A 23,691-nucleotide genomic window follows, 5' to 3' on the forward strand; every position below is an offset into this window, starting at 1 on the left:
TCAACATGTTTTATTGAAATTTTACTTTGCGTTTATTCACTCTCATATTAACTATCTTATTATGATATGGGGAAGAGCTTCCTTGTCAAATTTACAAAAACTTCAAACTCTCCAGAATAGATGCTTAAAAAATATTTATAGACTACCGTTGCTCTTTCCTACCCAACAGCTCTACACCTTAAGAGCCCATAACATTCTTCCATTAAAAGATCTTTGCGATTTACAAACTGTAATATATGTCTACGACAATTTACACACAAGTTTCAGTAATCAAAACATCCATTTTACAACGGGATTGCGTACTCATAACACTCGCCAGTCAGATTTTTTACAACGAAGCCGATCCGTGACATCCTTAGGTCAAAAAAGAATATCATTTATTGGTCCAACTAAGTACAATGCCTTGCCTAATGAAATAAAAACCATCAACAACCGTTCCACGTTCAAAATCAAAGTAATACAGCTATTAAAAGAAAAATTGAGTCGTTAAAAACCGATCGATCAGTGACCAGTTTTCTTCTTTTATAATTAATTTTTGTAGCAATTTAGTTTCTTTGTGTGTTCTTTTTTTTTTTTTATTAATTATTTAAATTATAATGTCTTATTTGATTAAATGTTTGCTTAGTAGTATTAATATCAAATAGTGGATCTCTTTAAAGGAAATCTGTTTTCCATTGAGATCCATGTAGTATTTAATTTAGTATTATCATTACATTTCCTCGCACTAAATTTAAACATTTCAGTTCTCAGCATGAGTAAAATTTTGCCCGCGTTTTTTATTAATTTTTGTTGCTGCCAGACATGCTGAGAACAGTAGCGTCCATTAGCAGGGGGCTCTAATGAGCTTTTTGGTGTGGGGGAGTGTGGTGGGCCGCTACAAAAAAAAAAAAAAAAAAAAAACTTTATCGCGTAGCCTGGTTTACACTTCTCGTGAAAAAAAACTTTTTTTGTCAATCACTCAAAAACGCGACACAGTGGAATCGATCAAAGATGAAAATCCAACTGATTTTGTGGTTTAAAACCTCCTAGAACTATTTTTATTCCGATTCCCTCGGGTTTCACCGTGGAAATTTTATCATGGCGGGGGAATCGGCATAAAAAAAGTTCTATTGAGTTTTAAACAACAAGACTAGTCGGATTTTCATCTTTCAACTATCCCCATCGATTCCTTCATCTAGCGTCGTTGTTGTCGGGTTTTCCAGAATTATTAAAAAGATAACTTTAATTTATCGGCCTTAGCGGTGAAAAGTAATGTCCTTTTTAGTACATCATCTAAAGACATCTAAAGATTATGATTTTTTTATATACATGGATAGAAGGTTAGATGAAATGAAAGATAGTTAAAATGAGCGGTGAGAATTTATTTAAAAGCATTATCATCACATTTCAAATTGTTGTTCCTCACGGGCCAACCACTAGGGTAACGGACTATTTTGGACCACATTGTCTAGTTCTCTTACAAAGCAACGAATCATAAAATTTTGCTCGAGCTCTTAATGCAATGCACTACAAAATTTCATAATTAGTTACTTTATAAGAGAACTAGACAAGGTGGCCCAAAATAGGTCCTCTGGTCCAAAATAAGTCCGTTACCCTATGAATTGGTAGATACAGATAGAGTTGCATTAGTAGGCCAAGCATGGTTCGCCCCACAAGATGAAAACTTGCAGTGCGAACGAACGAAAAGATGAAATGTTATCGCTCAGATAAGCTCAGACACCCTTTAACTCAGAAACGGGGGGACATCACTGTTCACCGATAAGGCCGATAAATTAAAGTAACAAACATAAATTACGGTTATTAATCCTTCATTAAATTATTCACAATTTTTATGAAATTCCAAATTTTCATCTTGTTTCAGTGAAATAAAATAGCATCTTTTTTTTAAATTGTGAGATAACATTTGAACTCCGCTGATGAGCCTTGGTAAGAATCATTTTCGTATGTTTTTTTTTTTTATATTTTCTTCAATTTGCCCGGTTTGGATACGTACAGAAAAAACCTGGAAAGCCTACTCAATAAATAACGGGTTAAAAAACAAAATTCCAAAACCAAGAATTGAGATTTGCAAATTAAAGTTTGATTGCTTTTTGAACTCGAATCAGCGTTAAGAGTAAACTTAATCACAGGCTCAATAATTGTAATCAATAACTAAATTGACTTTTCTACCCCTGTGAAGTCTTTTGATAATTAATTTGTATGCTTTAAAAAAAAGTTAACATTTTTTGAGTCCTTGAACACATTTATAATTTCAAGTGTGATGCCTGCAGCCAATATTCACAAAAAGCACACAAATTTTCAACGAAATTTCCGTAACGAACATAATTTTTTTTTTTCGTTTTCGATTAATTGGGCTTGTGATATAGCTCAGTTGGCAAGTCTGTTGTCTTCTGAGCCGATGTCCGTGAGTTCGAGCCCAAGAGTAAACATCGAACACAGTTGTACCGGATAAGTTTTTCAATAACGATCCGCCAACTGCAACGTTGATAAAGTCGCGAATGCCATAAAGATGGTAAAACGACTATAATCGAAACAAAAAAAAAAAAGTTTTCGATTAACTTCGAATCTTAGCTCTAATCAACATTTTAAGAGAGCATTGAAGATCTCGAAACAGATTTGATATTTTTTCTTATGGATGAACTGTCATCATATTATGGTAACCCTTAATATTGTTGGTTCCATAAAATTATAAAAGACATAGATTTTTTCTCGAAAACTGAAAGAGATTACAACATAAACATTGCTTCAATGTACAGGAAACAGATGCCTGGTCATGTGTATATAGTTTTTGTACACATATTCGATGAAATATTTGATCAAAATAATATTCTGCTTAATAGGCGCAGATAGCCTGCTTCCCCCCTACTCTGAGCCTATAGAGGTTAAAATCTTCTTTTTATTTTGAATTCATTTTAGTTATAGTTTTTTGGATATTTTAGTCCACAAGCAGCCTTTAATTTCAATTAAGTACAACATTTCATCATCGATTAAGCTGTAAGTTGCTAAATCGACTAACAGAAAAACGAGAGCACGCTTTCAACCTGTCACCTGACTTCAGCTCGAAAGACGGCTCAATCGTTGACGTCTAGTTCTTTTTTGAGGATAAGCCGCTTCCCCCATCGTGTTCTTGCTCTCTTTCTTAAAGCGGTAAAATGATGGAAAGCGTGCATCGCGGTTCGGATGTAAATTACTGACTTTTCGTCACCGTCATGCGGCGCACGGTCAATTTCTGAGGAAAAAGTTGTAGGAGGATTTGGAATGTTATTTTTTGAAGTATTATTTTTAGCGACAAAACTAGCTGTGGTTTTTTAAGGGAGCCAAAAGATTACGACACTGAGAGAGTGTAATTTATTTCTAACACCTGAGTTCGATGATTTTTAAAGCAATTAGTTCTTCAATTTTGATTGATTTATAGTATTAAATCTCCGATTTAACAATTATTAGATCATTATTGCTGTATATATTCCTTTTGAAAAATTCTCAACAACTCATAACGACTATTTTAATTCAAATAACTAAACCCTCCGATTGATGAAATACCGTTTATTCAAGCTATAATATAGACTAACACATTACCTTTTTTTTTCGATTTCTTCCCCCTTTTTTCCTAAACTAACCGACCAAATCATGCTTCCCTCGAAAAAATGCGGATTACTGTCGTCGTGTCGTGGGGATCTTAAAATAGTCAACCTGCCCTCAGGTAAGTGTTTTTTTTCGGTTTGCTTCATACCCAGATTTGCCTCTTCGTTAGCCGCCCAAATGACCCATTATTGAATTATATTTTTATCGTGTTTATCTTTACGCTCGTCTGTTGTTCTGTTGCCTTTGCGTCGTCTGTTACGTATCTGTTATTTTAGTTGTTGTTGTCGTCAACCACAAGCTGCCTCACACCCTCACATTTGTGTCTCATCACGTTCCATCACTTTCATGAATATTGCGGTTGGTTTCTTCGCCATTGTTTTTTTTTTTTCGTTGTTTTCACTTCTTTATTCTGTCCTCCAGTCACGTGCTCTTGTCGATTTTATCAACCACCACACCGATGATGGTACTTGTGTCTTATCATTTTTATCAATCACCACCACACCACCGATTCAGGTTTCTGGTTAAGGTTTATTGTTTATCCAACATTTGGGTTCGCTCCGCATATACTCAGTATTAGAGGCTCACACCATTACTTCTTTCGCACTTTTTTATTTCAGGCAATGCAGCGGCCCGGAAGCGCCGCAAAATGGTCCAGGCACAGCTGAAGGCAGGGCTGGATCCGGGGCCCGGGGATCAACTTCCGCAAACGAAGAATACCGTGGCGGTGCTGAACGAGCTGAAGCGCAATCTGGTCTACAATCTGGAGTCGCAGTCGGGACCGGTGCACGCGCCCCTCTTCTCGATGTCGGTGGTGGTAAGTTTGATTCCCCGCTTAATTTCGAATTAAATTAATTACCTTTTAAACGGGGGGAGGTTTATCAACCCATCGAAAGGCTGTGGGTGGGAGGTCTGATTCATCGATTTATAAAAATTGAAAAGTCATAGCTTCTTCGACGTGAGTTGAAGAGTTTAATTAGCATAAAACAAATTATTTTTAATCGTTTTTTGGTTGCAAATTATTTGTGGCACTGGCTGCAGTGATTAATCACAATCCAATTAAAAACCTTTGGTTGGTCTCTGCTGCATCGAACATTTTAAAAACTTTTCACTATGAATTCGTTTACAAATCATAATCCACTTATCCTCTGGTAAAAAGATGCATATCTGTTTTTCAGGAGAAGATATTTAAGGCTTCGATTGCAGTCTTAGGAAAAAGTCCGGCTAAGTCATGCCTTCTTCTACTGCCAGAATGAAGGCATCACTCCTGGACCACCTGACCGGTTAAAGGCTCATTTATACGACTTGAAACACATACAGGGGAGATAAGGGCATAACGAGTAGAATGTCCGTCCCGGGATTTCCCGGGCGGGAATTCCCGGGAATTTGAAAAATTCGGGAATTCCCGATTCCCGGGAATCGTAGTTTCATTCCCGGGAATTCCCGACATGTATTAAATTCTTTCTCTGGAAAAGCCTGGAAGATGTTCTTTTTGAAAATATAGTCATACAAAACTGAATGAGAATATGCCTATTCCTGTTGCAGTAGAGATTTTGCAGCCATTTGATACATTTTTTTATATTCGAATAGGTAAGTTTAAAAAGATTATATGTATTTCCACACCGTATTCATTGAACGAAATCCCACAAAAGTTCGAAAAATATATGAAAAATTGCGTAGCAGGTAGACTGATTTTCGAAAGTCACATTCGTGCACTTGTTTCCCTTTGGCTTTGAAAGCCAGATAAATTGCAAATCCTTAAAATGAAGAATAAATAGTTTTTTATATGAGGAGCAAATATGTGTTTAGAAAAACGAAAAATGGTTGGAATAATCAAACAAATAAAAACATATTTTTTAATCAACCCCTAATTGCAGGGATAAATTCATCATTTGACTTATTCAGGTTATTTTATAGTTCTTTAGACTGTTTTTAATAAATCATCGTTGAAAACAGTTTAACTTGTTTGATTAAAATAAGTTAAAAAATATTTTACATGTTATTTTACATGTTTTTTAATATTTCCCGGGATCCCGGCAATTCCCGGGAAACAGGCCACCAGATTTCCTGATTCCCGGGAAAGGGAAAATGGCCGGGAAATGGACACTCTAATAACGAGCACCCGGGGCATAGTAAGCACTTCTCTTTTCTACAAAAGTACGCATTTTCTTAAATAAATTTCCATGAGGAATAGTTTCGTACTTCCTATAGTAGTATTATTTTTTCGCCAAAAAATAAATCTCCTTACCATCTTTATAGAAATATTCAAACAAAAACATCTAGGTTCTCAAGTGACAAAAATATTATACTTTTCAAGGACCACGAAATAAGCTTTTATGATCTTTGAATCATCTTGATCTATATTGTACGCACTGCAAAAATCCCCGGTTCTCAAAATACCATAGTAACATTTCTCGTGTTCAAATACCTTCCCATACCAAATTTGGTTTCATTTGGTTGATTAGTTTTACAGTTTAGCTGAAAATCGTAAAAGATCCCCCTCCCCTCTATCTAATTCCCAACTGGAAGGAAGAAGAGGCACCAAAGATTCGTAGAACCATTTCTCGTACCCAAATACCCTTTCAAGCAAACACAAAGGTATGGAGGCCCCCCCTCCTCCCTTCCTATATCCTCACTGTAAGAAAGGAAGGGTCTGATAAAATCATACAGTGAGCGAAATAAGAATAGCACCACTATGTGTTTTGCTTGTTAAAATATGAATGATTGAAAATTACGAAAATTTTCTTCTACAGTTTGTTCTGAGCATAAGTTTACTTTTTTTGGACCTAGCCATTGGCATTGAAGACCAAAAATGTGAAAAAAGGGGTGCGAAATAAGAATAGCACAACTTGATTGTTTTTAAAAATTTACTGTGTAAAATTGAATCATTTTGAGGTATTTTAAAATCACAGTGTTGTAGAAGTTCACGCTGCAGAAAGCTTTTCCGGATTTGCAAAAGAATCACCAGCACAAAAATGTACAACCGCCAAAATTCCTGCTCATCTCAACTTCCGATTCAATTGCAAATCATACCAATTATACTGCTAGCCGTCTGGTCCATCAAGCTACATCGCAAAGTATAACTTTATTCTGATAATCGGTCCAAAAAGTTCACTTTTAGTGACCTTGATGCAATTCTAATTTTTTTTGGATTTAGTGATCTTAGAATTTCCAAAGCGTTCACACGGTACATGTATTTATTTCTTGACCAAAATCATCCAGCACTCCCAAATAAATCCCGGATATTCGAAAATGGGCATGAATTTGGTTAAAAGGCAAGATAGTGCTGCCATCTATGACTTAAAACTAGAGAAATAGTGTTTGATTATTAAAAAACATTAGTATTTTTGAATTCCAACCAGCTTTTTAGATTCAAATCTATGTTTTCTCATAGAGCCTCAAATCTATGTTTCATCGTTTTGCATCATACTTAATAAAAAAAATCAAGCAGTTTGATAAAGTTTTATAGCTCAAATATCAAATTCCTTAACGCTAGAGGAGCATCTCTTAAAACACCCTTTGAATATCTTTGAAAACCTTTGGATTTCTGGAAAGCTCCTTAAAATGCAGTTATCTATTCAAATAATTCGTAGAAGCATTATCAATCAATTTTACACAGAATATTTTTAAAAATAATCTTGTTTTTGTTGAAAAACTTAAGTGGTGCTATTCTTATTTCGCACCCCTTTTTTCACATTTTTGGTCTTCAACGCCAATTGCTAGGTCCAAAAAAAGTAAACTTATGCTTGATTAATCCGTTAAGCAATTCAGAACAAACTGTGGAAGAAAATTTTCGTAATTTTCAATCATTCATATTTTAACAAGCAAAACATAGTGGTGCTATTCTTACTTCGATTACTATATGTAGCCTTTTTCAGATGCGTCAGATGATTCTATTTGTTTGTTTTATCGACTTTCATTGATATATCTGCAGCTTTCCTAAAATACAAATACATGTTTGATACTTCACTTTTACTGGATGCTGTTTAAAGCAAAAGACCTTCACTTACAAAGACATTTAATAATTTTTGAAAGGTTGATGTTTCAGGACTAAAGGGTAAAACATGTAAAAAGGGGATCACAACTATTTTCTGCCGAATCTATGCCTTTATGACCTATAGAGTCTTCGAGACAAATTGTCAATATTACAAGGGCTATACAATTAATCTTTTGAAAAATTTATTTAAACACCTAGTAGTGAGATAAAATAAACTAACTTTTTTAACATCCAATTTAGAGCTATAATGTCTGAGAAAAGTTTCAAGCTCGTAATAATTCTAGAAACATTGTCCAAGAAGTCTTTATTGTATCAATAAACGTTTCAAAATTATGACATTAAATTAAAAAAAAATATCTCAAATTTTATATGTTTTTAATCATAACTTTTTTGCTAGTGATTTTTGTTTTAAAATATTTCTGAATCAACAAGGCGATATTGGGATAACCAATTTTGATTCGCCAGAATTTTTTTTTCTGTTCTGGCAAGTTCGTCGGCGCACTCGTTTTCAAAAATTCTCTCATGTCCGGGTACCCATAGAAGGTTTAATCCGTTGCCTTCAGCAAATTCTTCGATTGCTGTCCAGTTTTGATCTAGAACTGGACGCATTTAGTGATTTGATAGCTACATGACTATCTGAACAGAAATAAATTGTTTTAAACATAATTTTCTTTTGGAGTGCAATTGGCACTCCATACTCACCTGTAAGACCTGTGCCAATATCTTCCTAGTGGTTTAGCGTGTTCTATGTTCAACTCGTGACAGTAAATTTCTGCATCTGCACATCCGTTTGATCATGAACCGTCAGTTTGGAATACAATATGAAAGGATATTTGGTCCTCCACGAGTCACGAGTGCAGCATTTGGCGTTCAAATTCAGTAAAGAGTTGAGCGTTCAGAGTCAAAATTCAGGAGATCAGTGTCCATAGTCTACCGAAAGGAGTTAAGCATCCGAAATTCAGAGTTCAGAGTACAGATTCTAGAGTCCAAAAGTGGCCTAAGTCCAGAGCTAAGTTTTCAAAGTCCAGCGAGCATTGAGTGACGAAATTCAGAACACAGAGTCTTGTGTTAAAGTCGAAGTTCAAGGACCAAAGTCAAGAATTTAGAGTCAGGTGTCCCGAGTCTAACGTAAAGTTCAGAGTCCAGAATCAAAAAGTTAAGTGTCAGTCCAGGCTCTGACGTTCATAGTCAAGTGTCCAGAATCAAAGTTTATAGTCCAGAGTACGAAGTTAAAAAAAATCGAGGTACAAAGTCAAGAATTAAGAGTCAGGTGTCCATAGTCTAGCAAAAAGAGTTAAGCATAGCTAGCTGTTTCCATCTCGGTTTGTTGGACCTGAGGTCTGTCGTCCGTCCGGAATACTCACGAAGACATCCCATCGGATACTTCAACTGAGTTGAAAAAAAAAATGGTTAGGGAAGTAGACCAACTCCCGAGGACATTTTCTTTCTCAATTATTAAAAAAGAAGCATCTAGAACCTAAACTCAGATTGCAGTGTACAGAATCCAGAGTTCAAAAATGCTCAGAGTCCAGAGCTATGTTTTCAAAGTCCAGCTTTAAAGAGACGAAACTCAGAACCCAGAATTTAAAGTCAGGTCTCCCGAGTCTAACGTCCAAACTTAATGTTCAGATTCCAGAGTCACGATTCTAAAATCCAAAGCCAAGAATACACCGTTCAGATTCAAAAATCAGAATTCAAAATCAAAAGTTTAGAGTTCAATATCAAAAGTCAAGCGCCCAGAGACAAAGTTCAGAGTCCAGTGTCAAGAATTCAGAGCGTAAAATTCAGTGACATGTCCCCGATCTCCAATGCGTGCGGTTTTCTTACATTTTTGCCCAATCTCCTTTAACACGAGTTTCTTTTTTATCAAAAATGTATAGTAAATTTTCAGTAAACAGTGATATAAACTTATCAAACTTAATAATTATGATAAACTTTCTGACCAAATGCTGCCCACCGATATTGTAATTATCACTGATTGGCAATAGTGGCAAGCAGTAAAGTTTTGTTCATAAAAACTTTGCGCTTTCTCATTAAAAGCCTAGCTAGCGGACGAAGATTATCATACCGGAGGAGACCACCTCCACAAATTGGTGGCTGGCATGGCTATTGCCTCCTTTCGTCATTAATGAGTTCATGTTCAGCTTTATGTCTTTCGGTGGTAGCTACGCTTGACTTTTCCCGAACCCCTCAAACAACCTCTCGTTCTCACACTGGCCACAAATATCAGATCGTCCTTCCTCGTCGTTTCGTCCTGAAGGTATGTACATTTGATGAAGTGGTTAATGATCCGGTCGTTTGGAAAACAATTAGTATCTGACCCGATTATCTTTCGTGGGAAGGACTTTCGGTACGCACGTTTCGACTTCTGGTTCTGACTGTTTTCCCCGTCTCGTCGTGTAACACGGAATAAGGAAACACCTGGGCTCCTATACTATAGTTACTTTGACTAACCCTACACTACCTTACTAATTGAGTGGGTTTTATTGATTCGTCCAGTCTGGTTGGTCGCGTTTCTGGTGGTTGCGTTTTCACGTCAGCCATGCCAACACACGTGATGGGGTATTTTTGAACTGACACACGAATGTCTCCTGGGATGTTGGAATGTTGTTTTAAATATTCAATGGGTGTAGATAGCGTCCTAATGAGTAGTTACTGCTTGTTACATGTTTCTCGAACGTCAGTGCTGTCTCTGGAATCGGTAGAAAAGGGTTTAATCAAATGACCTTGTTAACAAGATTTCGGTGAATTTTCAATTCTTTTCGTTTCTAATGTTCCAAGAATTTTTCATTTTTACGGGCTTCTTGAACTGCCTGTAAAGATACTCGGAGAAGTTTTGACTATTTTAGGCGTGTAAGGATATTTTACAGGGTAGCCACTTTTTTTCTCAGTTTCAGTACCGTATTGGAAGGAGTTCGGCCTCTGCTGTATTATGGTTCCGAAATAACCGTGTCTGGTCAAGTTAAATATTTGGTTGTTATATTTGACCCTTATTTAACGTCAAACGATTTAACACTCTCGAGTAGTTTTTCCTTCATGGGCTTTGAAGTTATTTTTTCGTGGAGGACCAAATGTGACTTTGAATCTCGAATTTGGGCTCTGAAGACCGGACTCAGAATTTCGTCTCCTAACTCTGAACTTTGAAACTGAGATCTGAACTTAGGGCTCTTTTGGACTCTGGATTCTTGACTATGGACGCTGAGCTCTTAACGCTAAACACTGACTGAACCTTTGATTCTGGACGCTTAGTTTTGTCTTTAGAGGTCTAACTCTCGACTCTGGAATCTTGAATCATGTCTCTGCTAAATTTAGAAATTTAAATTTGGACACTAGACTCTGGACACCTGGCACTTAATTGACTATAAATTTTAACTCTGGACACTGGACTCTAAAAGCAAGACACTGGATTGACACTAAACTTTTGATTCTGGATTCTAGAATCTAAACTCTCTGGACTTTGGACTTTCAATTTGAACGCTTATCTCACGACTTCTGACTCTGAATTTTTTACTCAGAAACTTGAGTTTGGATTCTGGGCACTGTACTATGGACTCTGAATTTTGTCTCTTAATGCTGCACTCTGACAACCGGACTCTGGATTTTGAACTCTGGACTTGACGCTAGACACCAAAATTCTGATTCTTGATTCTGAATTTTGACTCTGAACAAATCTTTACTCTGGGTTCTAGATTCTGGACGCTTGACAATGAAATTTAAAACTAGACGCTAGACTCTTTACTTCCGACATTGAATTTTTGACTTTGGACTCGGAACATTGACTCTGACTATTGAGTCTGGACTATGAATTTTTCCCCTGGACACTGAACTCTTGATTCTGGACGCTTATGTTTTGCCCCTGAACGCCTAAATCTTGACCCTAGATTCTGGACTCTAGACTCCAAATTTTTAATTTTGATGCTAGACTCCTGGCTCTGAACGCTTGATTGACTGAATTTTGACTCTAGACTCTAAAATTTGGTCTCTGAATGCTAAATTTTAAAAACTAAGCTCTGGACTAAGGGATCTTTTAGACTCTGGACTGTGGATTCTGTACTCTGAATTTAGACTCTGAATACTGAACTCTGCATGCTAATCTCAGGGTGGCCACCCATCCGGGAAATGCGGGAAAAAGACGTGATTTGAAATCCAACGGGAAAATAGCGGGAAAAAGCCGGGAATTCTTTCGAAAAGTCGGGAATTTTTGACTTAGTGAAAGTCTGTTCAATGAAGTTTGGTCGAAATAGGTCGAAACAAGTAGAAATGGATTGACAGTTGATCACCAGTCTCTTTCTAATTGACTTCGATGAATTCTACCAGGTCGAAAAGGATCTTCCTGCCGAGTTGGATCGGTTTCGACTAGTTTTAACTTGCTTCCTTGTAACAATGGGAATAACCGTAACGAAATCGTCAATGCAGTATGCTCGCAATTGTCACGCGAGGTATGTCGAGTCCTTAAAAGCAAAAAATAGAGAAGAATCTGAAAGAAACTATAGCAAAACGGAAGTGAGAGGCAGAAAATAAGGCTAAGGAACTGGAGGCGAAAAAATTGGAGGTGTTATCTGACGCTCAGAGAGAGGCAAGCTTGATGGACGAAAAAAATTAAAATATCTGAGAAACAAATACAGCGAAAAAACGATTAATACACAAATTTTAATCAATATAAGTCCACTGGTGTAAGTGTAGAAAGTTTTTCGTATAGTTCAACTTGAAAACAACCAAAAAAAATCAGCAGTGGTTCTATTTTGATAAAATTATCAATTTAATGATTTTTAGTTTAATTGGTTAAAATAACCAACAAAAATTCATTGAAAGATCATTTACCATTCAAAGAAATTAATATTCAAAAAAAATATTCGGAATTTTGCTTGGTTTTCTGTTTTACAAAATCGGGAATTTCGTGAGACCATGCAGGAAAAAGACGGGAAAAATGCGAGAAATCAAAAATTGATTTTGAGTGGCCACCCTGTAATCTCTTGATTTTGGACTCTTAGTTATGACTCTGGACGCTTAATTCTTGACACTGGATCAGCGGTCGGCAACCTTTTGAGACAGAAGAGCCAAAAATTGCAAATTAAGAAAATGTCCAAGTTTCAAAGAGCCGTGATTCGTTTTATCCTTACTACAAATATGGTGATCGTTAAGTTATGCATCCTGATGTTAACTCAGTTTTGTTATCCTTTTTCACAACGCCACAGATTTTCTTTGTTTTATTGGCAAACGGAAGCGATTTTCTTTCTTCTGAATCAATACATTTTCATAACGGGCACAGCTTAGTAACAGTTGGCGATTTACCATTTATCATTTCAAGCTCTGGTGCAATTCTTTCCTAACACCTTTTCCCAGATAAAAAATAGACTTTCGATGTGTTCTGTTGAAATATAAAAAAGAAGCATTGAAAATTTTATATTATAAAAATGCATACTACAAGATGTAAATTCATATAAAAAAAAAGGTTTGTCACTATTATTTTTGTGTCAAATTCTACAAATAAGCCTGGAATTTTTTCTGGTTTTGAACATTCGTTAAAATCCATTGAGGTTCATTTGTTTGTTGCATAAAACAATCATTTTAAATAGATAAATATTTTCCGGCCCTAAGAATAAATGAACCAACAAATTTTAATTCTTAAATGCTCATTTTCCGGATTGAAAAAAACTAGTCAAAATTTGACAAAATTTAACAATCGGTCGCGAGATGTGGTCTATAAAATGTGGTTAAAAATTTCTTTTAAATTTTTTCTTTCCAAGCATTCTAATTCAGCTCTCTAGTTCTTATTTTGATTTCTGATAAAATAAAAAAAAAGGTTTCAAAAATTATATTTTTCGATAAAGAAAATTTCAGTTTAAATTCTCAATTCTGCTCGAAATCGTTTCCAAGTTGTTTCTTCTCCATACTTATGAAATCTTAAAAATAATGTCTAAACCTCTGATTCTCAAATATATCATGGATTCAGATTGGTCCTTCTGTCAAAATTTCTATGAATTCTAATCACAAATTCATGTTTTAAATTTCTATACAATTAGTGATTTGGAATTTAATCTATTTGATTTTTGAAAATGTTTGTTTTCAATATTTCAAAACAAAACAATTTCAAAAATTTCAAATAGTTGAACGAACCGATCTTTTAAACTCAAATTTTAGTTTTTTGACGTTATTTTTATCATCACTTAATAGAACAAACCAAAACCAAAATTCTGATAAAGACTTAGAAATCCAAATCAACTTTTAGAACAGCCATGACGTTTTAAAAATAATTGCTGGATTAGGAATTAGGTTTAGAATTTAAAAAAAGATTTTAAAGTTGTTAGTAGATATATTAAAGTTTATGGAAGAAAATGCATCATCACCAAATAAAGTTTCTCCTTCGAATAAATACCTAAAAATATGCATATTATACATGAATTTCTAAAATTAGACAAGCACTCAGCTCCCGGTTTAAAAAAATATTTTTAAACAAACTTGAAAACTTTGTTCACTTGAACTCATGTTCAAAATTAGAACGAAGAACTTGAATTTTTTCATGGATTGGACAAGGAACGTTGAGAGATGGAATTCAATATTTGAAAAATTTATATACTAAATGTTTTAAGATAGAAATTTTAATGCACAAAACAATTATTATTCAAAGCTTTATCAAAATCATCATCTGATGTTCATATTTGATCAGAATGGTGGTAAAGCAAATTTATTTTAAAAATAATCAATTAAAGAAAAACAAACTCAATTTCATAATCTTAACAGCGAGGACTTTATTTGACGATTAAAAATGCTCGGTTTTTATCCGATTAAATCAGAAAATCAAATTCAACGGAAAACTTCCGTGCCAGCGAAAAAAAAAATTCTCCAGGCTATATCAGACTTTTATGAAGAACGTTAACTGATTTCTAAATCTCAACTTGGTTGCAAACTGGCAAGATGCTGTTAATTTGTTCTATAGTAGTTTTTTGGTTTCTTTTTGAATCCTGGGAAATATTATCTGAACTGAAGGAACTTATGTTGCGTCCGTTTGCTCTAGCAAATTTCGAGGATTTTCAAAATTTTCACACATTGAGAAAGAGCCGCAGGTTGCCGACCTATGGTCTAGCTAACTTATAAATAGGCCTGGCTTCATTTCTACAAGGAGAAAAGCTGCCCACCGGTGAAATTAACAAAACACGGTGGTCAAATCGTGCGCAAAATATTTCGACTGGAAGATATTAAAAAAAAAAGACAGTAGTAGACATCAAAATGAACTCTTTAGCGGTCATATGGCAGGTTTCCAACCAAAAAGCTATTTTTTGACAAGTCTCGCCTGTATTTCCCGGAGATAAAGAAGGAGAAAAAATTGAAAAATTTAATGTCTAATGCTTGCGGAGGCTAACGTTCTGAGTCAGGAACTAGAACGATAGAATTTAAATTGTGGACTCTAATCTTTGGACTCCGAATTTCTTGACTTTGAATTGTGAAGTTTGATTCTAGATACTGGTCTCTGGACAGACCACCATTGCAAAATGTCCAAGGATTAGTGGTCAGGCTAAGGCATATAAGGAGTGTATTCGAAAAAATGAAACACTTTGTTTTGTGAATAACTTTCAATGCATGGATGGAAATTGATGAAATTTTCAGTGAAGCTACCTAGTAATGTAATATGTAAGTGTACAAAATTTGGTGACAATTGTTTTTGAGATAGCGTCCAAAACTGAAAACCATGGACAAATTTTTTTGGGCAGGATCGAGAAAAATCCAGAAAAGTGTCAGTGGGAAACCCAAAAACAGCTGGAAATCAACTATTCGACCAAAGTTTATAAGGTGAATTGTTAAAGAAGTCCTAGAAGTCCTCTTGGTAGTGTGTAAAATTGGAGTAAAAGTGAGGGTTATTGATTCCATTAAGTGAGAGGAATGTGAGAGTTTTTTTTTTTCAAGCCGAATCCGAAAATATTAATAGAGGAAGTGATAAAAAAGTCAAGTTTTTCTGATTGGTTCGTCTAGCTGTAAATATTTCGACTGGAAGATATTAAAAAAAAAGAAAACCGGAGTGGACATCAAAACGAACTCTTTAGCGGTCATCTGGCTGGTTTCCAACCAAAAAGCTATTTGTTGACAAGTCTCGCCTGTATTTCCCGGAGATAAACAAGGAGAAAAAATTGAAAAATTTAATGTCTAATACTTGAGGAGGCTAACGATCTGTGGAAAAACGATGAATGTCTAAAAATACGAAGAAGACAGCCTCCAAATGCGACCATTTACTCAGCAAAGCATTTCAATAGGGCCTACAAAGTTTAGACTCTGTTTAAGTTGGATCTGGAATCGTATTATTACGCAAAAACTGTGGTGAAGTGATAAAAAGTGAAATATGTTGCTTTCGTGCCGAAGGAGGACAATCAGCTAAATTTGTTATAACTTCGACCAAATTCAAAATTTTGAGTTATTTAGAAGGTCAAGCTTCAGGAAATAGAATACGTAATCAAAAATATCCTTGATTGGATAAAAAGGGTGGTTCATAGTATGCATTATAGATGCACACGTGTTGCCCAACAATGAAAGTCAAATTTCTTCATTGGACGCTATCTCAAAAACCACTTGACAGAACATCACAAAAATTTGCATATGTTAAGATTGCGGGGAACTTCAATGAAATTTTCATCAATTTACATCCACAATTTACAAAATTTGATGCTTTTAAGTCCTACAATTTTGAATAAGTGTCGCAACTTTTTGCGTTACTTTCATGAAAGGATAAATCCCTCTAACTTTGTTCCTTCTTTTCTGTTCCATTTCCAGGTCGATGGTCAAAAGTTCATTGGCCATGGTCGAAGTAAAAAGCTGGCCCGCATCGAAGCCGCAGCTGCTGCACTCCGGAGCTTTATCCAGTTCAAGGATGGGGCAACACTGACGCCCATCAAACCCCTCCACAATGTGGACTTCACCAGCGATGATCCAATGATCGACAACAGTATGTTCCCGCTGACGGATCCCCCGGCCATCGTCGATTCGGCGGAAACTCCTGCTGCTGCTGCTCCAGCAACGGCAACAACACCAGCCACCAAACCGACAGAAGAACCGACTCTCAAAAAGGAAACTCACCAATCGAGACCACGGGAGCGCCAGAACGGAGCCAACCATCATCACAACAACAATCTCAACAACAACAACAACAATGTGCACTCAGCAAACAACAGTAATTCCCCTTCTGAACCCAATCCAAGTTCAAATTTCAGTCGATTTCATAACAATTTCAACCATAACAACAACAACAATAAAACTAACCATAATAACAATGGCAACACGCCCGGTTTTCCCCCGTCCTATCCAGATCCCTACCAGAAAAACGTTCATGATCATTATCACTATCAATACAACAACAATCACAACCAAAACCCGTATCATCACCATCACCATAATCACTCACCGCACCACCACCATCATCAACATCATCATCCATACGCACCACATCATACGCAACACAGACCGCAACACCAATACCAACAAAACAACAACATTAGTTACGGCCTACTACAACAGCCGGTGGTTCAGCAGCATCACCATAGTAACAGTAACAGTAACAACAGTAGTGGTAGCAACCAAATTCATCACCAACACCAGCAGCAAGGCAAAATTGGCAATAACACGAATGCCTTTGCAGCGGCCATTGAGCTCGTCGCCAATGGCAACGGTAGTAGCAATACTAACAACCTTTATCTAGCTACTGATACTAACCAAGTGAACAACTACAACAACAACGATAACTACAACTATCGTAACCACCAACCGACAAAGCGTTCGAATAATGTTATTAATAATGACTCCTTTAATGCTCTGCCATCAACAACCAAAACAACAACAACCCCATCAAAAACACCACTACTACCACTACCGTCAACCAAAAATCCTACAACACACCTCCAACAACAACAACAACAACCATCAACCCCACTGATATCATCACCACCAAACTTAGCCGCTATCAACAACACCACCACCACCACCAATGCCAACGGTGCCAATGCTAGTGCAGGCGGCATCCGAACCATTGTAAATACTAGTAGTAGTGGCAGTTCCCTTGGCTACAATCACAGCAACCAGCTGCAGCAGCAGCCGAACCATCAATTGCATCCATCGCTGTTGCTCCGTGGTGCGCAGCACCAAAAACAACCGTCGCCGTCCTCCTTCTGTTCTTCCTCGTCTTCGGTTGGCCCGCCGATGAATCCCAATACAGCCGCCTGCGCCGCCGCCACAATTAATAACAGTAACAATCATACTAGCAACACTGCTGCTGCTGCTGCTTCCCCGCCTATCATCGGCGGGCATCGGCAGCTGGTCGAAAGAATTCAGCAAAGTTTAGATCTATTTAAAAATTCCAATGAAAAGAATGTAGCGTGGAAGAAGCGATTAGAAAGCAAGTATATTTTTTTCTTATTATTTTACCGTTATAATTTCCGTTTAAGTCTCGCTGTGTAAAATCTCTCTTTCGATTTCTGTATCCGTATGTCTATCTCTATCATTCTTTCTCTCTCTCTATCTATATAAATGTATCTGTCTATTGATTTATAGTCGTATGAGTTTTTTAAAAACACCTCGGAGAGCGCACATATACCGAAAACACACCCCTCTCTATCGTGTATTCTTTAATCGATGTTTGTAAATGTTTTACGTTTTATTTTGGTTTCCGTATCTGTGTAAATGTTCACACAAAATGTATCCGTTAATCTCTTTCAGTGCAAAATGCTCGTGTTCGCAATGTGTCATTCACCGATTGCCGTTTTTGTGTTTCATTTTATTTTGTTTGGTTTTCTTACGTTTATTGGTCCTTTATTGAAACCAAAAGCAGCTTCTAGCAGCCATTCGTACCTGTGTCACCTTAACGTGTAGTGTATATGTGTCTTTCTGATCGTATTACTTCTTTTACGTTTTTATTGTATTACAATTCCATTTTCTGTTCCCTTTATTTGTATTACTATGATTAGTTTTCTGTTTTTTCTTCCCCTTTTCTTTCTTCCCCCTCTTTGGTTGTGGTAATTTTAGAACGAAATTGGAAAACCGCATTTCTGTCACTACTACACGTACAACTTTCATGTGAATGCCACCAAAACCACCACCACCACCACCACCTTCCCACCTTTGGAGGTAATGGAAACTACTGCTGCAACCTACTGTACTGTACCTATATGTGTCCTGTTATGTGTATACGTTTACTAACTGTGGAACAAAAACAAATTTGGCGGCCAACTATTTTTGGAGCTTAGATCCACTCTTTCTGATTGGTCAAGGTTGTCATTGTAAGTAGAATGACAACTTTGAGGAAAAACCTTTGATAATAAACAAATTATTTGAAATTGTAAAAATCGTTTGAAACGGGTGGCTTGGTAGTCAATTGGCAATTACAAACTACTCTCACCCGAGGGATGAGAGACTCCGTTACAAAATCAACACGAGTATTGCACACTTATTTGATAGTTTTTTAATGATGATAGGTCATACTCATGCTATTCGCTACATGGCATAAAGATTTACGAAGCCACTTTGAACAACACCTCTCCTCTTTACGATGAATGACCTGATCTATCCTCTAAAGACCCGAGAACTGACCTCTCCCCTTAATGAGGTTTACACAAACACATATATCTTCTCTAGACGACACAAGGCCTGATCTTTTCTCTAACGACTCTAGTTTTGACCTTTCGTCGTAATGACTCGCATACCCCTTCTCTAGACGACTAGAGGCCTGATCACTCCTTAAGCTATTTAAGATCTGATCTCTCCTCGCGATGACTCCGGGCATAAGCAACATCTCTAACGACTCGAGGTCCGATCTCTCATCACTAGGACTCGAGTCGAGTCGACTTTTACCCATCGTGTATCGGTCGAGAGCAGCTGATTCTGGACAAGCGGCTGTCTCAACTCATGCGTGGGACTTTAAGATCTTCACAGCGAGGAAGGTGAAGTCTTATCCCTACCACTTCGATCATTGGGGAATGACCTTATTCAGATACTCCCCAGATATCCTTCTCACGGATGCGGCGTTCCCAAGGCATCCACAACGCAGAAGGTATAGTCTTATCTTTACAACTTCAACCTGGACGCACTCTACAAGACAAGCTTCCAACCGTGGTCCAGTATTCATCTATCATTTAAGTTGGCAACCCTACGTTTTTGGCCTCCTCCTACAAAGTCAACTGCGGATAAGGTCGAAAGCCCATAACCACGACCGCCACTACGTAAAATTTAGAGTCTTATTTTTGAGGATTCAACCAAGGAATCGGACGCACTGCTCTCTGACGATGGGTACATGGGTCTTTACAAGGTAATCATTACACATTACACAAGACGTGGGTTTCGAAGTTGGTTACTAGGCTTGACAAACGTCAACATGTTGATGCAGTTTATGTTTACTTGAGCAAGTCTTTTGATAGAGTACCGATTCGAGCGTACTCTACTTAATCGAAATAAGGGGTAATATTGCTCCTACAAAATTACCCTTTATTTTGCAGATGGTGGAGGTTCTTAGTTACGGATCAATTTTACGCCTTTAAGAATAGTCTAAAGTTACCGTATAGGAAGCCCAGAGCAGGGCCGTGAATTCTGCTAATTTTTGAATGATTTTATGTAAAATGTAGGGGAGAGTGGGGATTCGTGGGCCTTGGGGAAACGTGGGCCACTTTTAATATCTCAGATGTGTGTTGAGATAAAAATCTCAAACCAACTGTCATCGTCGTCGCTTTGCGTGAGCATATATTCCTATATGTAGTTGACTGAAATACGCATCATATGCTTCTTTTATTTATCAAGCTAAAAAAAAGTTAGAAAAATTTAATTACATACATAATTAAAAAACACCCCCTTATTTCATCGATGGGGAACCTAAAGTGCATAACAAAAATATGCTCATACGCTTATGATCTTAGTTTTGTCATGATCTTTCACGTGGAAAAGGAATTTTCGATGAAACATCAATAAGTCACACAAACGCAACCAATTTGCAAATCATAGCTTGGAAATCGTGGGTCACACATCTTGTATCACCTGTATTTTTATGTTTTTATACACATTCAGAACTTAAAATACATTTTTCCTATCTGTAAAGTTTTCTTATGCCAAATGAAGAGTTATGAAAAATATTTTGTCCATCTTATATTTATAAGAAATTTTGCCAAAACGTTCGCGAGCCAGGTTTTTGAATTTATTCGATCATACACAGCTCTCTTTTTTATTTCATCATCTGAAATTGCTTTAAAATGAATTGAAACGAAATGAATTAGGAAATCACAGTTTTGAATCAACTCATAAACTTTGCATGTTATTTGGTCAATTTGGATTTGGTGGTTCACGATTCTCCACCATTTTTCAAAAACCAAAAAATATTGCTTTTTTTTAAACATTCAGAATAAGGAGAAAATAACTTATTAAAAAATTTAAAAAATACCTAATGATACCTTTAAAAAATAGAAAACCATACCATTTTTTATTTCATTTTATCTTTTATAATAAAGAAATTATGGAACAACGAAAAAAAGTGGCCCATGATTCCCCACTCTCCCATACTGAATTGTTCTTGATTTTACAAAAAATATCTAAACTAAACATCAAACAGATCTGTAATAAAATAGTTTGATACATTTAATCGATGATAATCTTTAGTTACGAAGATATTCAAATGGTGCATTTCGCTTTTGACTCCTTATTTTCCAATTCTACACGCTGAGGAAACAAACCTAACATTTGGGTTTTGATATAGTTTTTGCTCCCACATTTTAAGCAATATTACTCAGCTCAATTTTGGGATAATAAAAACTTCCATTTTGTTTTTCTTCTGTCATAATGCTGTGTCGTCTTACAAGTATGTGCATTACGAAGAAGCTTCCACATTATGATATAAGATGGTAATTTTAAAAGTATTTAGAAGCGCTGCCATGGAATATTCATTGTAAAATGGATTGGTCCAGACAAAAATTTATGTAAAAACGGGTTGGAAAAATGTTGACACATTTCAATTATCGAACCTTCTTTTCAAATACTTTAAGATTTTTCACTCTGTTGTGTTGTGAGCCTACTTGGTTGAATGATTCAACTGAATCAAAGAAATCGAAATATTCCTTTTAATTCAACCACGGTAAATGAAAAGTTCATATACCAGTATTTCTATAGCAACTTACTACCTTCTTCAGTGAACGTTTTCGATTCAATCGAACTTTTCATTTACCGTGGTTGAATTAAAAGGAATCTTTCGATTGCTTTGATTCAGTAAGATTTTTCAACTTTCTATTCATTCCCGGAAGAGAGATTACCGTTAAGAAACCAAAAATGTGCTAAGTTTAATGAAACTTGTTTTTTTGCTATCCTTAAACTGAGTTTTGAGTTCCGTTACTTGACCGTGCAGCTACCTACAACCACAAAAATTTATTCACCGCACTCCATTTTTCGTTCGTAAGGTTTTGAAAACAGAACCTGCGAACTGTCACCACAAAATGGAATTACGTCATCGTGAATCGACCCATGAGCCGGTTCATGTGAGCGACTCAGTATTGAACCGTGTCTGCAGGTCAACATAAAGAGAAAAGCGAAGAACAGCAGAGAGCCGTTCGTTCGTTCTCTCGAACCAAAAAACCCGTGGTCAGGGTTGCCATTGAGCCTGATTTTTCAGGTTTGTCTGATTTTATGTCCACAAAGAAAGGTTCTTTCATACCGATTCTAGTGAAGTAATTGCTGCAATGTTTCTCAAGAAGACATAAAGCAGACTTAACTGTATCTATCGAATATATAAGTTGCCTACTCTATGTGCAAATGTTAATTTAAATTGTGATCTAAATTTTGTTTCCAAATTGAATTACAGTTCGGAAATCTAAATGTTTTGCAAAATCTAAACCCTGAGGTTTAATCTGGAGTTCGAATCCCATTTCTAACAGATGATGCGTAACAAATTTAAAGACGATTTTTTTTTTATAATTTTCTAGTCCTCTATACATAATAATTGTTTGATTTTCAGGAAAAGATCTATCTATCTTTTCCATTTTTAACAAAGAACGTTTCAATGTACTCCAAATCTGCAAACAAAAATTCCACATAAGGAAATCTAATTTAAAGTACCAATATTGACTAGACTAAGGGTGCGCGAGTTTTCCCCGTGAATATCCGAGCCGGGCAAATTCAGGCAATAGTGATTTCAAAATTTTGAACACAAAATCTAGGCAAATTCGAGCAAAACGCCTAAATTAATAAATTAATAAACAGCAACACTTGAAAAATTTCACATCTGCAGAATTTTGAATTATACTTTAGGCTTCCAAATTAACTTTATTTGTATTTTGATAAAATTTGTTCAAACATTTCTTTCTCGGACTCGAAAATTTAAAAGACAATATATTTAAAAGCTCAGTTTAAGTTCTTGGTATGGTTTTGTCAATAAAATTATTAATTTGGGAAAAACGAGCTTTTTCTACGAAACCTGGATAATTTGCCCAAAGAGGATCTTTCCTAAATTTTGTATTAAATATTCAAGCAAGTCCAGGTAAAACCGGTAAATCTGACAAGCTTTTATCAGACGGCGCTGTTTGCTATTAAATCGAAATTCAAAATTGGATCTTCATATCTCGGGTCAGTGAGAAAAAGAATCCAAAAGATCGAATGATCGAATCGAAAATAAACCGGTCTAATCGATTTTCTTCATGCTAAAGAATCGATCCAAAAAATCGAAAATTTAAATTGAAAAGATTGATCTCTCAAAGATCGTTCCAAGATCGACCAATCCTCCTGTGCATACAATGTTCATCCAATTGTGTTCTTTATTCCCAACCGTATGAATCTCTAATTAAATGGAAAATTTTCACCATCAAACAGAAAAACGAACTGGTGTAATTTTATTTAATGTCTGTTATAAACGGAAAACCGATAGGACAATATATAGCCTAACATGGAATTTCAACCTATTTGAGTATGTGTAAACATTTTCCGAAATCGTAGAGCGATTTTTTGTTCTTCTAACTTCAATTTTTTTTTAATTTGTTAAGTGATACTTTTTTCTAAAGGACCTTTTTTCAAGGTACGTATTCTATCGTGCAGTTGGATTGATTTTCCAATTTTTTTAAAATTGTTTTCAATACCTTTTTTGGAGCCAATATGAACGTTTTTATGAGAAATATTAA

General features: G+C 36.1%; 1 protein-coding gene across 3 annotated transcripts in view; it reads left to right on the forward strand.

The window, feature by feature from the left end:
- Positions 1–23,691, forward strand: part of LOC129739612 (double-stranded RNA-specific editase Adar) — a 184,358-nt gene that overhangs the window by 123,266 nt on the left and 37,401 nt on the right. The window contains exons 3-5 of one of the 3 annotated variants that reach the window (XM_055731092.1): positions 3,686–3,700; positions 4,200–4,396; positions 16,337–17,951. In XM_055731092.1, the coding sequence (XP_055587067.1) occupies positions 3,686–3,700; positions 4,200–4,396; positions 16,337–17,951 (1,827 nt within the window). The remainder of the gene's footprint in view (positions 1–3,685; positions 3,701–4,199; positions 4,397–16,336; positions 17,952–23,691) is intronic. The other 2 variants (XM_055731090.1, XM_055731091.1) reach the window with 2 other exon arrangements.

Source organism: Uranotaenia lowii, chromosome 1 (assembly GCF_029784155.1).
Source record: "Uranotaenia lowii strain MFRU-FL chromosome 1, ASM2978415v1, whole genome shotgun sequence".
Taxonomy (NCBI): Eukaryota; Metazoa; Arthropoda; class Insecta; order Diptera; family Culicidae; genus Uranotaenia; species Uranotaenia lowii.